The sequence below is a fragment of the Sebastes umbrosus genome, chromosome 12 (assembly GCF_015220745.1).
Source record: "Sebastes umbrosus isolate fSebUmb1 chromosome 12, fSebUmb1.pri, whole genome shotgun sequence".
In the NCBI taxonomy this organism is placed as follows: domain Eukaryota; kingdom Metazoa; phylum Chordata; class Actinopteri; order Perciformes; family Sebastidae; genus Sebastes; species Sebastes umbrosus.
The window spans coordinates 31,571,464-31,587,918 of NC_051280.1; the positions used below are offsets into that span (position 1 = coordinate 31,571,464).

Below are 16,455 nucleotides of genomic sequence, written 5' to 3' on the forward strand. Positions count from 1 at the left end.
CATGTTTTGCGACTCCAGACAGATTTTTTTTTTCTTTTTTTGTCTAAAATGTCTCTTTTGATAGTAAAGGTTGCTGACCTCTGATATAGATCAAAGCCCATTCTATTACATGACTAACTGACCTAAATTATAATGTATCATTAATAATGTAACCTTTTTGATGGCATAACACAATGTACTTTTTAATTGATAATCAAATGCAAAAACTGTAACTAATACAATATGGCTCTTACAACCAGTATGTATTTATGATCCACAAAGAAATACTGCGTCGGCTCTTATTTTGCTAAAGCCACCGGAAGAGAAGCCTCCACGTGTTGTGCAGCTTGCCTGTGGTTCTGCAGGAGGAGGAGGAGGAGGAGGATGAAGAGCTCAGCTAACAGCCTGCTGCTGCTGCTCAGACAGCGACACGCAGAGACTCAGTCTGACTGACTTTGGATATTTTGGGGTGTTTTTGCAGGAGAAGCCTGGAGAGAGAGAGAAAAGAGGATAAAAGAGACGGAAACCAGAGATTTAAGTCGGTTTCTAACGGGGCTGGGGCTGGAATGGCGGACCGGGACCCGGTGCCTCTTCCTGCGGAGGTTCGGGCCAGACTGGCCGAGCTGGAGCTCGAGTTATCCGAGGGTGAGTACTGGATCTCGGCTCTGCTGCTGCTGCTGCTGCTCTGAGCTCTGAGCTCTGTGTGTGTCTCTGCTGGTCTCTCTCTGTCTCTCTGCTGAGAGGACCAGCCGGTTCAGAGTTTGAGCTGCAGAGAGGAAAAGTGTTGAGCTCAAACTGCCACAAGTTCAAGTCCATTATTTCCATATAAACACACACATGCTGCCACAGACACATGACTGCTCTGCTTTATCTGGCTGTGATTTGGATGCAGTGGATGTGGTGGTGTGGCAGACTCAGCATGCTCTGGAAGTATTCCTATGGTATTCCTCTGATATGTCATAGTACAAGTATAGAAAATTACTGCAGAAACACACCTTAAAGGCTTTACTTAGCACCAGTTATCATAGGAATACCATACAAGATAAAACTACAAAACTCTACAATTATGTTTTGACTTTCTTTACCAATTAATTAATTGATTCTCAATTTATAAAGTGCTAAAAAATAGTAAATAATGCCCATTCTAAACCCAAATTACCCAATTTACAATGATATAAAACAGAGAAAAGCAGCAAAGTAATTATTAGAATATTATTTTTTTGTTGATTTGTGGACTAATCTCTCCATCACAGCAGATAAACACCTTAAAGTAACACTTAAAATGTCCATATGTATAAACACACACATGCTGCCACAGTCAGACTGCTCTGGTTTATCTGGCTGTGATTTGGATGCAGTGGATGTGGTGGTGTGGCAGTGAAGTGGAGTCAGACTCGGCATGCTTTGGAAGTATTCTTATGATCTTCTTCTTATATGTCATAGTACAAGTATAGCATCAAATATGGCATAAATGGATCTAAAAGTACACAGAAATCTAAAATTACTGCAGAAACACCACTTAAAGTCATTACTTAAGCCCAGGTATCATAGGAATACCATACAAGATAACACCACAAAACTCTACAAGAATGCTTTCACTATCTTTCCCAATGAATTAATTGATTCTCAATCTATAAAGTGCTAAAAAAATAGTAAATAATGCCCATTACAAACGTCAAGAGCCCAATTTAACATCTTCAAATAGTTTTTTTTTTGGCAAATTGCAAACCTAAATTACCCAATTTACATTTAAGTAATTATTAGAATATCATTTTTTGTTGATTTGTGGCCTAATCTCTCCATCACAGCAGATAAACACCTTAAAGTAACACTTAGAAGTCCCTGCTGAGCACCAGAGGGGCGTTATAGCTCCCAGTGGAGACATCATAGGAATGCGATAGAGATTTATCTTTCAGGTTTGTCAATAAGAAGTTGTTGTCACATGTGAGGTTTCTTTTTTTTGTATTATTGGAAAATCCCGTTCAGCAGAGAGAGCCCTGCATGCTGCTTAGATTATGTGCACGGAGCGTGCAGCTGTTACCAGACACAGTTTTCACATGACACACTGCAGCCAGGCAGCTTTTGGAGGGGATGAATGATTTCCATTATATTCCAGCTTCTTTCCATAACACCAGAGCACATATTGGCTTCTTTTTGCAAGACACTGAAATACAGCCTTGGTATTGATTTTCTCATTAGCTCCCCCCCCCCTCCTCCTATTCTTTTCCAGATTGATATGTCACATTGCTGCAGACTCACTCTCAGCCTGGAGAGTATCATAGTGTCATATTTCAGCTGCCTGCGAGCTGTGTTTTCCCTGTTTCTCATGGAGGCTGGTGGCTTTCGCGGAGCTCAGCCATGTATGGAGAAAGAAAGAAAGAAAGAAGAGGGAGAGAAAGAGAGAGAGAGAGGAAGTGATTTCAACAGCTGACTGCAAATGCACACATTGCATTTTAATGTTTCCACTGCTGCTGCTGCAAATGCAGGTTTCAGAGGGATCTGCATCTGAGAGGGAAATGAGAGGAGAGGAGAGTTGAGGAGAGGAAGGGAGGAGAGGAGAGGAGGGGAGGGGAGGAGAGGAGAGGAGAGGAGAGGAGGGGAGGAGAGGAGAGGAGAGGAGGGGAGGAGAGGAGAGGAGGGGAGGATGGGGAAAAAGGTGACACACATTCCTTTTTCTTTTTTTTATTATATAAACCGCCAGCTCAGAGTTGCTCCAATGTAAACAAGTGCGTCTGGGGGAAATGGGGTCAGATGCCCCGGTGCATTATTTACATGCTTAGCTGATGCTGTAAATGCACGCCGGCAGCGAATGCAAAGCTTTCCCTGCATCCCGCAGACTTTGACCTAATTTTTTGATTTCCACGCATCATCCCTTTCTCCTCCAGAGCCCCTCACCGCAGGAAGGGGGGGGGTGGGAGACGGCGGCAGAAAATGACATTATGAACAGTGAGGTGTCACTACAGCTTCACAGGGGCCACGTGTGCTGTTGAGGAGCCCTTGAGCAAGACAGTAAACTCCTCTATCCTCCAAGAATTTGGCGATGCGTCATGTATCACGATTCAGGGGTAACGATTGAATACATTGCGATACTGTAAGCAAGGCGACCTTTTGGTCACTGAGCAGCTCCACTGGAGCAGCTGGGGGTTCACTGCCTTGCTCAATGGCACCTCATTGGTTGGAGGGTAAAGTGTTGTTTTGAGATTCGACCCACTAAACTCAACGTTTTCTTGGTTACTTCGGGTTTTTCTCCACCTTTCCTCTCTGTTTCTACTTAAGCCAGTGAGTTCCTACATTTCCCAGAATGCCCTTTGACAACCCTCAGAGGAGCACATGTGTGAACTTGAGAGGGACGTTTGCAGCGTCCAGCTGTTGGTTGCATGTGGAGGTGAAGAGTGATGCCAGAGGACAGAGCAACACAGTGAGCTGCTCTGCTGCAGATAAAATGGTCAAATGGCAACCTGTGTTGTTGCTGCATTGCATTCTGGGATATTAGTTGCCTTTGTGGGTGTGTAAATTGGTTTTCTGTCTTGTGCTGATTGCTGAGTATTGGTGCAAAAATGAAAGTCCCTGAAAGCAAAGCCTGATGTTTACTGCTGGAAAATGTAGCATGTGACGAGATGTTGTCCTGTTGACCTGCTGCTTCTGTTCTCATTTTCAAAGCAACAGGTAGAGCAATAATATTTAACAATAACTAAAGTGCATGGCATCTCAGTAGGTGCGTGGAAAGACTGTCTGTTGTCTGATCGATATACGTCCCCTGTGAAGGACAACTTGCCGAGTACCTATCGATGTAGTTGGATCGTAGGAATATAAATCCATACATCGATGTATTAGATGAATTGTTATACCCCTAATATCGAGTGACATTTTTTATTTAACCCACACACCAATCTGTTTAAATGTTTTGCTTGCAGGCTTTTTGAATAAGAAGGAGTCACTCGCAGACTAATAGATATTTCATTAATGGAGCTTCCTGCAAGTTAAAGGAGCATTTACACAAAATTTCCTGGCAGTCTGTGTACAAGATGCATCGTTCTCATCATTGTAATCAAGCTAAATTGCTTCATCCATAAAGTGATGCAGTGAAGGGATGAAAAACACTGATGCTCTGGTACTCATTAAACCTTTTCTCTTTTCTTCTTCTCTGAATCGTCTGACTTTAAATGCAGCAGAGTTTAAGACCCTTTTGAAAGTTGAGATGATGCCCACCGCTGCTACCTGCCTTGTACAGTCTATAGTGTTTATTACAATTGCAGTTATTTGCCTTTTCCTGAGAAAATCGAGTAATTCTATCGCCAAAAAATCTGTGAAACATGTTGCATTATTCTTGGGGAAGCACCTATCTGATGCTGGATCAATATCAAAACCTTGCATCGTGGTTACATCGTGGTTCAAACCGGTACATCTCTGCAAAACATTCAGTTTATTATTGATCGTTTCGTCTATAAAACATCAGAAAACGTGGAAGAATGCCCCTCTTAATTCACAATTCCCATGTCTTCGAATTAGGGCTGTCAAAGATAACGCAATAGTAACGCAATAGTAACGCAATAGTAACGCGTTAATGCAAATTAATTTCAACGCTACAAATTTCTTGAACGCATTAATGCTATTTGCTAATTTTAAGTTGTAACAGGCTGGAGTGAAGATACTGGCATCATATGAAACTACGAAACCCAATGAATCCATTGGAATTGCATGTCATACTAGCTTGTTGCGAAGGCGGTTACATAACACTCCAAACTTACGCAAAATTTTGGCAAGGAAAAACTGGCATGGCCATTTTCAAAAACAGTTTCAGGTTTTCTTTTGCTTAAAAAAATTGGGCTGAAATGCAAGCCATGATTTTTTTGCAGCTGTATTGTTTGAAACGGTTCAGTCAAACACGCTTGAGACACACGATCCAAAAGTGTGACTGATTCGGTGTATTACAAACAGTGGTTTTGAGCACAGTTTTCTATATGTGGAGGATGCAACGTGTTAAGCTAAAGCAGTGTTGGTATGACATTTCAAAAGAGTATCAAAACGTTACTTTTAGTATTAAATATGATTGTGTCATCCTGTCATAAAGGGAAATCTGGTGCAAAGTGAAATTGAGCACTTCTTTTATAACGCTGTAGATCCCCTTCCTTTTCCCCTCAGTCACATCTGGTCTTGATAAGATCCCTCTGTGTTATTTTAAAGCTCTCACTCTTCTGTCTTTCTCTCTCGTTCCTGAAAGATCTTTGTGTTCACGGCGGAGCAGAAAACCTCTTCCTGTTCTCATAATTACAGTCGGTACCTCAGTGTATGATTTACCGGCCTTGTTCTGGCCCACAGACGCCGTGTTTTCTGCTCTGAGAGTAGCTGTAAATGTGAGGTCTGAGCTCGGGCAGGCTTCTGGATCTGTGAGGGTCGGTTCCCAGAATGCATCTCACCAAACGTACAGTATGTCGTCTCGGTTCACTCGGTTTCTTTCCAGCTGATCTGAGCTCAAGAGGGACTTTTGTACTTGTTTGCTGTCATGATTGAGCTCTATTCCCAGAGGGCTCTGCAGGAGTTTATATCTTTAATAGAGTAGATTAGTCTCGTGTCAAATCGTCTCAACACATTTCAGGGTTTTTCCTGCGTAGAGAATTACGAGGCGGCGGCCGCCTGCGTCAAATTTTGCTCCAGCTCCCGACAAAACTCTGATGGGTGTCTTCATGGAAAATACTATTTTCTAACAAGCGTTGCACTTTGTGGATTTCTGTAATTTGTATCTGCAATGGCGGCATTACGCCGGGTTTCCGCTGTCAACGTCTTTGCTACCATAGCAAAAAAAATAAAAAAATAAAAGTCCTTTCCATTTTCGTTAATGAAATTAACACAGATACGGAAACAAAGTAGCATAAGTGTGGAAAACATGTGACAAACGACACTAAGAAACAGGTGACAAAAGTCACTAACGTAACTAAACACCGGTCTGAAAGTCCTGTGTTTGTTGGACTCATCATCTCCTCTGTTACCCACCATAAACAGTCTCTCTCACTTTTTATTCTACGTCACTAGCTCTGAGTGTAGCGTATTCACGTGGATGTGTTTGCATGGCAGTCAGTACAGACTACATGGTGTACAAATGACATGGCAAAAGCAAGGAAAGCGTTCTTATTGCCCATATTGAGCATTATCTTGTCATTCATACGCCTTTTCGTGTGAATGGGCTGCTTGTTTTGGCCGACCCAAAGATATTCACTTTATAGTGCTATAAACTGAGAAAAGCAGCAAATCATCACAATGGAGTGTTTGATATTTTGGCTTGAAAAAATGACTGACATTAATCCATTATCAAAATAGTTTGGGATTAATTTACCATTGTTCCAGCTCTTCAGGTGTACATCATTTACGTGCAATTCCACGGGACTGACTGTGACCTTTGACTCTTATTTTGTTCCTCTCGCTTGTCTTTCTTTTGCTTTAATATAACAGAGTCACCCAAAAAGTGTAAATACTGTCACCCAGTTCAGATAAAAGTCTCCTTCTTTAGAAACAACCTGATTAATGTTTCATGTATTCATGATCGAAACGCCAACAAAGATGTCTTTTACTTCTCTAACTGACTGAACTGACCTGTGGGATTTCTTGCTGTTAATAAAAGGCCAAACTCACTAAGCCTCCTGCTTCTTCACAGCTAAATGTATTCAGACAGCTGACATTTCACTGCATCACTTACAAGTTATGGGCTAAAAAAACGACATCTCTTTATATATTTAATTTCTGTCTACTGTCTTCTTTACTTTCCTTTTTCTTAACTCTTTCATTTTCTTACTTTCAAGTGAATTTTACAATCTTGACATGTGCCAAAAATCAAACATTCATAAGTGAGTCTGCATCAGAGGAATAAAAACAAATTACCAACAGAAACTGCATGCATTAATCTAAAAGAACAACTGATAAATAACTAATATTCATCCAATTAATTGATGGACACACGATCAAGAAGAAGACTTGAAACTTTGGAGTTTAATGCCAGAATCTTTATATTTGCAGAGGTAGAAGGAAGTTACCGCTTTTATTGTTGTAGTCTGAGTAACGTGACGTCATATCTCCAAACAAACAGTAAAAGTGGTAAACACTACACATCCAGTAAAGGATGGAAACACTTTGGGTTTCACACATTGACAGGAAAAGCAGAGCTAGACATCACGGCTAAAGCTGCATGCTGACTCTGTCACGGACAGGAAACATTATCGTATTGAGGTAATGTGCGATCATGCCGACCGTCGCTCTCGTCTCCGTGGTCAAATGTAGCCGACGCTACGACTGTAGAGCACCCATATACTGACATTTATGTTCTCTGCATTGAAACGGCCCCGATGGAGCTGACCATGGATGTATAAAGAGAACGGAGCTGACGGGAGAGCTAGAGACCACCTTGGAGAAGTTAGAGGAAGTAGACACGTGGGACTACGTCTGGTTTTTAAAATAAGGTGTTAACAAAGGGAACTGTATCTACAAAATACATCTATAGAAGTTAGATGTATTGGATTATATTCACCAGAAGTATAAAACATTACATGTCCCTTATAAATTAAAAAGAAAATACCACTAACTTGTGAGGGGAATGTCTTTATTCTTTGATTTATTGGTTGCTGGAAAAAATGTAATAAATAATTGCTGACAATGATCCTGATATATTTGACTTCAGGACATCTCTGACTACATACATGCTGAAAATCAAACATTTTTACTGTATTAATTTAGATATTTTCCAAAGTAAAAGTCCACCACGGCAACAGGTGATGTCACTTTGTCGTGGCTTTCATTGATTGCTAGGCGATCGAAAACTGGGTGTGGCCCGACCTTTGGATGGGAGCATGTAACCGATTATATATGTAGTAAGACACACACACACACACACACACACACACTTCCCTTATCAGTGACACTGACTGTGAATGAATGCTTAATGATTGCCTGTGACTCAGAGATGTAAATAGAAAGAGTTTCAGAGAAAAGCAGCTGAGACTCTCCATGTGTCTCATGTGTGGAGGATACGCTTCCTCAAGTCCTTCATCCTAATTTTAGGTGCTGAATCCCCCCCCCATTGACCCCATCAATTAAAGTGGTTAATTCGTCCTGTGAATCTGATTAAAGGGACATCACGGTTTATTACAGCTCGGGGTTTATCGTGTCATTTCTAAGATAAGATAAGATAGAACTTTATGGAATCGTTGTGCAGCAGTTACAGTATAAAGTAGGAAAGAGTTTGACATATAACATATCGAATATCACTACTTATCAGCGTCATAGATATGGGTTAGCAGGGGCCTGCTACACCTACTTGTAGGTTCAGGAGGCTGTTATCATCTATTCACATAGTCGATCACTGATACGAATACAAGAAGGCGACGGCGACCTCTAGTGGCCGTAGTAATTACGACACGAGCTAAGAAGGAAGTCAGGTGACGTAGTATAAAGATTGACAAAGTCCTGTGTGAAACCAGAAGTCAAAGTTGATTTATTTGTCAAGTAACTTCCGTACTTAAGTTACGCCACTTCTGGAGTTATCTTAACCCAAGCCGTGATGTTTTCCTAAAGCTAACTAAGTAGTTTTATTTTGAAAAGACTGGAGCGGAAATTGACACGTGCGTCTCGTGTTGCTGGACGTTTGTAGGAAAAAGCATGAAAAATACGTTGTTGAAAGTCGTGGCGTCCCGAAAAAAGGGACATTTTTGTACAGGAATCAAACAGATTATTGAGTGACTACTTCACGAACTGTCGTGAGACTGTGTTGCAGCGTCACCCAGGAGACCGCTGTTGGTGCCCCGGGAAACCAAAAGTCAACATTGACTTATTTTACTGTAGTTTTGTTTCGTAACTTACTTATTTTAACCACAACCACAATATTTTCATAAACCTAACCAAGTAGTTTGGTTGCCTAAACCTAAAGTTGTTTTGTTTCAATCCACAACATTGATTACATTTACATACAGGTTATAACACACACACAGACACCTATTGCTTTGTCTCCTTTGTGGGATTAAGTATTCCAATGGCACAGGTAAATAAAGCAATACTTTCCTTATTTGCATCGCTGCTTGTTGTTTTTGCTTCTTTCCCTCTTAAAGTAATCAGTGTAGTATTAACAGATCAGTGTACTGCAGGGTGAAAACATTATGCCTATGTGTCTGCTGGCTGTGGTCGCCGTGTCTTCTTCTCCTGCATCGTAACGTCTCACCTTTTAGACCGGCAGTTGCCATAGAGATGTTATTTTCTCTCCTCCTTCCTGTGAGATAACGACCTGTGGGGATGGAGAGAGGCTTGTTCTACTTTAGTGACACAGAGCTTCTATCACGCGGCAGCAGGGCCATAAATTCATATTCGCTCTCTTTTGTTGGCTCCCTCGAGCGATATGAGCGGTGATTCAGGACTCCAGACGTGCAGTCGCTTCACGTAAATCCGACCGCTGTCCTCTTTTGACTCCCGCCGGAGAAATATCCGCGGAAATTGTGGCTTTATTGCAGACGCGGCTGTTGTGTAAAAAACAGTCTTGGTTTGAGCCGGCTGAGGTGAGCAACACTTGGGATCCAGCGAGGCGACGCCAGCCTCTCGGGCTGAACAAACACCCCAAACGTACAGCGGTGGAGGGGTGAAAGCCTCCTCAGGGCGCTGAAGAGAAATTGTTATTTTCTCACTTTCTTTTTTAAACAAAACCCACAGGGTCATACAACTTACTCAGCACAAAGAAGAGCATGACAAACTTTCCACTTTGAGGACGAAAAACAAAATGAAAGTTCTGTTTTCTTTACCAAACAGCAGCTGTATCGGATTCCCCGGAGCGCCAACGCCGCCTTCATCCACAAACACTTGTTTCAACTGAATGCAAATCATCCTGCTGCAGCTCTTTCACTCGTCCCTGAGTGGCTTCTTCTTCTTCTTCTTGTCCTCTTCCTCCTCCTTCTTCTCGTCCTCCTCCTTCTTCTTCTTCTTCTTCTTGTCCTTCTTCTTCTTCTTGTTCTTCTTGTTCTTCTTGTTCTTCTTCTTCTTGTCCTCCTCCTTCTTCTTCTTCTTGTCCTTCTTCTTCTTCTTCTTCATCATCTTCTTGTCCTCCTTTTTCTTGTTCTTCTTGTTCTTCTTGTTCTTCTTCTTATTCTTCTTCTTCTTGTCCTCCTTCTTCTTCTTGTCCTTCTTCTTCTTCATCTTCTTGTCCTCCTTTTTCTTCTTCTTCTTGTTCTTCTTGTCCTTTATCTTCTTCTTCATATTCTCCTCCGTGTCCTCCTCCTTCTTCTTCTTCTTCTTGTCCTTCTCCTTCTTCTTCTTCTTCTTCTTCATCTTCTTTTCCTCCTTCTTCTTCTTCTTGTTCTTCTTGTCCTTTATCTTCTTCTTCATATTCTCCTCCTTGTCCTCCTCCTCCGTCTTCTTCTTCTTCTCATCATCATCTCCTCATTCTTTTTCACCCTCCTTCTTCTTCTTCATCTTCTTCTTCATCTTCTTCTTCTTCTTCTCCTTCTTCTCCTCCTCCTCCTCCTCCTCCTCCTTCTTCTTCTTTGTGACTTAAGACAAACATATGGCAGGTTAATGCTCTAGAATAGAGAAAAAACAACTGAATCCAATACTTTAATGTGTTAATTCATTCCTTTTTGTAGTGCATCTCTCCACATCCAGTCAGTAGGATGGTATGTTGATGGTGTGATCGTTATGCAAACATAAACCCATCAACCTTGAGTAGATTAATAAAGCTTAAAAAGTGAGAATCTAAGTGTAAACGCGCCGTGAGGTTGATATATAAACAGTGTGCAACAACAAGCAGTCAGTCAGTCAGTCCACATGTTCGTCATCAGCTGTCGTCCTCCTCTCTGAGCGCCGGGTGGCTTCTCGCAGGAGGCATAAAGCGCCATAAATATTCATCTGCCCTCGCTGTCAGCCTCGCAGCACAACAAATCTGAGGGCTGGAAATGTCAGCGGGTTGAACAGCCGTTTATTTCAGGTTGTCAGTTCTCGGCAGGAAGACAGAGGACAGGTTGACGTCCGAAGAAGCTCTCAAAAGACAAAATAAAAGATTGTATTTTATTATTATTTCTTTTGAGTGCAGTTAGAATAAACGGCTGGAGCCCCTTTAAGACATCATGCACCCCTTTATGTTAATCTGACGGCACTTTAACATGTCGGTCTGACCATAGTCATGTTTGCGACTGAACACCATCAGATTAATGTAAAAAAAAAATAATAAATAAAAAAATATGCACCTAAATATTGTTAAAAGTAGGGTAAAAATTATAATAGATATCACCATGAAACTTCCCCAGTTGATTACTGACATTAAAACAATATTTGTTTGTATTTTCTGAAATTAGAAATAGACTGAAAGTGGTAAATTAAACACATAAATGTATATTTTGGATGTCTTCTTTTCCAGTTTGTTTTAGTCTGAAAGAAGACATGTTAGTGGAGTACAGAAACCCAAAATCTCTAAATTAACCTGTGTAGGAAAAACGATGTTTTTGCCTGTAGTCTCACCTTAATAAACATTTGTTGTTTTATAACACTGTATAATGTTGTTGCAAATATAGTTGTAAGCACATTTAAGTATATTGTTTAAGTGTTTATGAATGTACAGTGTTTGAAAAATGAAAAAATATTTTGTATTATTTAAGGCTGTCAAAGTTAACGCAATGACACATTTGTTTTAACGCCACTAATTTCTTCGCAGTCGATCTTTCTGATGTTGTAGCGGGCTCAGTTTAAAGCTAGAGTGAAGATACTGGTATCATATGAAACTAGAAAACCAAAAGGATACATTGGTACCAACCATGTTGCACTAGCTTGTCTTGAAGGAGGTTACACAACGCTTCAAACTTAGGATACATTTTGGCGAGGAAAAACCGGCATGGCCATTTTCAAAGACAGCCCTAATATTCTTACAGCTGTGTTTCACTATATTGTCATTCATAGTCTTGTTTATACAGCAGCATCCACTTATAGGTGACCACAGACAGGAGACTTACACCAACTTACAACTACATAATCAACCATTTATTAGATGTTTATATACTGCTGCGGGACTTAGAGTAAAGTGTTGCCAAGTTTTTATTTCAATCTTCATTTCTTATGCATAAAATCAGTTTAATAAAGTAGAAAGCGCCGTGAAATATCAGTTTATAAACAATTTGATAATGTTTTTTGTCAGCCAAACTGAAAATATTCAAACTGTTTCACTTTTTAGGATTCAGTTATAAACAGAAACAAGTTGATAAGATGCAGAAGTTGCTTTTATCTTTACCCCGACGTGAAGCACTCAACCTTTCAGATCTCAACGCTCTTCTCAACATGTCTGAGAGGAGAGGCGAACCCTCAGTGTGTTTATCCTCCTCGTGATCTAAACGGAGATGGCATTTGTGCTTGCTCAGGCGATTTGTAAAAAAGATCCTGGGTGTAATGGGCTTCGGCTGCTCCATCTGCCATTAGAGCAATCAGAAGACCTCCAATCAGCATTTTCATTTTGCTCCGCCTCCCGTGTCCGTCCGATCAATGTCAGATCTCAGAGCTTTACAGCTCGGCAGCTTCTGAAGCAAAAAGCCCTTCAATCACCTAATTGGCTTCAGCAAGCGGCCGGGCGCTGATCATAAAAACAAAGTTGTATTTTCCTGCAGAATCAACAATTAATGAGCTGCGTCTACAGTCCCAGACGGGGCTGATTGTGGGAGTTGCTTTGTGGCATGACTGAGTGTTTATTCTGAACTCAGACCTGTTTTATTTTATTCATTTTTACATTAATACATTTGTTGGCAGCTGATTCTTTGGCTTTTGTGTAGGGGTGCAGACTGAGAAGGGGTAAAATGTCATGTCGTACAGTTTGTTATGCCCAGTGGTGGAAGAAGTATTACCCTTTTACTGAAGTAAAAGTGGCAAATACTACAGCGCAGTAAAAGTCCTGCATTTAAAGTCTTACTTAAGTAAAAGTACAAAAGTATCAGCATCAAAATATACCGAAAGTATCAGAATTAAAAGTACTCATAATGCAGACTGGCCCATTTCAGCATAATATATATTATATTATATTATTGAATTATAAATAGTGATGCATGTGTTCATCACTTTAATGTTGCAGCTGGTAAAGGTGGAGTTTAAGTACTTTATATACTGCTGGGTACCTTAACCTTTAATAATACATCATAATGTATTAGTTGATTTCTTTTCTACTAATAATCTGAATATGCAAAGTAACTAATTACTAAAGCTATCAAATAAATGTAGTGGAGTAAAAAGTACAATATTTGCTTTTAAATTGGAGCGGAGTAGAAGTATAAAGTAAAATAAAATGTAAATTTGAATGTCTTCTTACTGACAGCTGTTGTTCCCATTTGCATATTGTTTTATGCTAAATGCAGTACCTGTGAGGGTTTCTGGACAGTATCTGTCATTGTTTTGTGTTGTTAATTGATTTATAATAATATAATATATACATACATTTGCATAAAGCAGCATATTTGTCCACTCCCATGTTGATAAGAGTATTAAATACTTGACTAATCTCCCTTTAAGGTGCATTTTGAACAGATAAAAAATGTACGATTAATCCCAAATCGTTTGAATCGACTGACAGCCCAAATATTAGATAACTAGTGGAATGTTTTTTTGCGAAGGGAGAGTAAGTGGCGTCCAGACTGCAGACCTGATGAGCTCGGCCATGAAAGTGCGTGTAGGGTTAATCCTGTCAGACTGACCGGGAGAGTTTACTCTCTGCCACAACAAGAACATTTAAACCCCCATCTGTCCTCCCAGGCAGCTTGTGAACGCATCGCTGCAGCGCTGTGGACGTCAGCACTACACTCAGTAACACTCAGTGGTGGAATGTAACTAAGTACATTAATTAGTGGTATTTTCTTTTTAATTTATAAGGGACTTGTCATGTTTTATACTTCTGGTTAATATAATCCAATCAATCTTATTTCCATATATGTATTTTATGCAGTTCCCTTTGTTAACATCTTATTTTGAAAACCGGATGTTTCTGAAAACATTTGAAGAAGGCATTTTTCTCTTAAGAAAGGAAAAATCTTTACGTCATTTTTATTTTAGACATTCTTACTGTGATACACAATGAATCTACATCATTAAAAACATACAGAAATGTGAGTAGACCGACTTTATATGAGATTTAATTAGTGTGTTTTCATCGTTAGGTTTCTTCTAAAGGGAATTACAGCACATGAAGTCACTAATCTTGGATACAACCGTCTCAGTTACGACAGCTTGAAGTAACTGCTGTTGGAAATCCAGCGACCGCATGCCGCTGTGCAACTGTTCTCTGCCATGTTGCTTCTCAGGGAGGTGATGTCATCACTGGAGCGGGGAGGGAGGGAGATTTGGGGAGACTGTGTGTGTGTGTGTGTGTGTGTGGGGAGGTGTTTCTGGCAGATTGCATCATTAAGCCGCTCAGACAGGCACTTTCAGCCCTCTCTTGCCTGTTTTCTTCCCTCTTTGCCACTTCCCGCCTGTCGCTGAAGCCGGCGTGCTGCTGAGAGAGAGGGGGGGGTGGCGTTCAGAAAGTGAGGTCTCGAGGGGTGAAGGGAACAAAAAAAAAAAGCAGCAACTCCTTGTGCCCTCTCGCTGGGAAAATAAATGAAACTGACGGGGAAACACTTTTTCTTTCTGCTCAAACACACGCCACAAATATTTACCTTTCAGACGATGCGTTTCCTCTCTCCACCCCGCTCGTGTTCAGTTTCAGCTTTGACCCCTGTGAACTCCTCCTGTGATCCCTCTCTAACCTCGACCGACCCGGACACTGTGATGAATATGTTCCTTTCCGTGTTGCTGTTGGTGTGTAAATGACGCCACCTCCTGCGCCAGATGCTGCTTGTTTTTTATGCTTAAAACCACTTTTATGTTCACGAATCTTTGGAAAAGTTAGTTTTTTACTCATCATATTTAAACCAACTGTTGTGTCTGGAGCTCCTCGGAGAACAACACTCTCAATTAATGATCCCGAGGGTGACAGAGTTCCTCCAGCCGGCGAGTGGAGGGGGTCTGAACTGTGCCCCGCGTCGGGCTTTAGGGCTTTAGGGCTTCAGGACAATGAGGCTCTTAATCCGTTTAAATAGTACAGCTTTATTAGATTCTCTGCAGAGGAGCGAGATACGGCGCTCCCATGTGATGGATGTGGTTGGCCGAGGGCCGCCTGATTACAATTTTGTTTTTCTGCCTTTGCAACAGCATTTTCGGCGTTCTCTCTCTCACAGTTTATTTCATCCTCCTCGCTTGTTATTTCTACATCTTTTAGCGCTTTTAGCGTCTTCGTTCAGGCTGTTCTCATACACTGTTTGTACCTCGAATCAATGTGTATTTAATACTCATTATCAAGAACCAGGAAGTATAAAGAGCGAAAAAAAAACCCACCGGACTTTCGCCGCTCTTTGTGTCCCGTCTGAAACCAGAAGTCAATGTTGATTTATTTGCCACGTAACTTTTAGAGGTGGGAAAGAGATCGATTCACCTACAGTTAGGGATGTTACGATACCAGAAGTCTAGTAGTCGATACCAATACCAGTGAATTTCCACGATTCTTGATACCAAATTCGATACCACGGTAAAAACAAAACAACAATAAATCCCATGTAATTCAACACGTACTCTTTTATTAAAAACATTTGAACATTAGAAAAAAGTCGATAGTCAGACGACGGACGCTACATACTGACCGTGAACGCATCTGGTCCGTCAGCTCAGAGTAGTAGGAGTAGGAGGCAGAGGAGTCAGCGCTCTGCACATGTTGACCGTCATCTTTCTTGTAAAGTGTCCGGTGTAATCGGTAACACCGGTGTTGTCACAAGTTTATTAACCGGTGGGAACATTTTCCTCAGCGTCACATCCCTACCAACGACCGTTACAGACATCGTACGGTACCGTCGGTAATGTAGAAAAAGAGTACCGTCACTTTTTTTGAATTTTGGCATGGACTTGGTATCGAAGTATCGGTTCCCGTGACATCCCTACCTAGTACACCAGTATGTGTCACTTTTTTATTTTTATTTTTACAATTCTTACGTGTTGTTGGACATTCGTAGGAAAGCACACGAAAACATGTTGAGTAACTTTTTGTAAGATATCATACAAACTGTTGAGGAGGACGTTTTCCTTGTTGGGCTTTCTCTGCTGTTACTTTATTTCATTGTCTCCTCAGAGGTTTTCATCGTCTATCTTTAACCATTTGTGTGATTAAATGAAACCAGATTGGAACCACCACCTCCTCCTGTAGCATCAGCGGGTCAATAGAGGCTCTGTGTTGGACGTTTCTCCCCCCACCACCTGGTTGAACACATCAGTCTCTCTGCAGGTGAACACTGCAGCTTTGTCAGACGGTTTCTGTCAGAGAGGTATGCCGTTCCTTCCCGTGGACTCTCCTCTTCCTCTCGCTGTGTGGAAACACTCTTCTTCAAACACTGCTGCCCCCGTGACTCAGCCGCTGCCAGCCGGCATTCTTTACAGAGTAGCTAATGTAAAAAAGTCTTTCAT

The 16,455-nt window shown here is 41.1% G+C and overlaps 1 protein-coding gene across 5 annotated transcripts in view; it reads left to right on the forward strand.

Annotated features, from left to right (window-relative positions):
* The first annotated feature begins 335 nt into the window (after window positions 1–335).
* Window positions 336–16,455, forward strand: part of LOC119498129 (disco-interacting protein 2 homolog C) — a 213,938-nt gene continuing 197,818 nt past the window's right edge. For 4 of the 5 annotated variants that reach the window (XM_037786661.1, XM_037786665.1, XM_037786662.1 and 1 more), the window contains exon 1: window positions 337–624. In XM_037786661.1, coding sequence (XP_037642589.1) covers window positions 546–624 — 79 coding nt within the window. In that variant the 5' untranslated portion in view covers window positions 337–545. Of the gene's footprint in view, window positions 625–16,455 lie in introns of all 5 variants that reach the window. The other variant, XM_037786663.1, reaches the window with a different exon arrangement.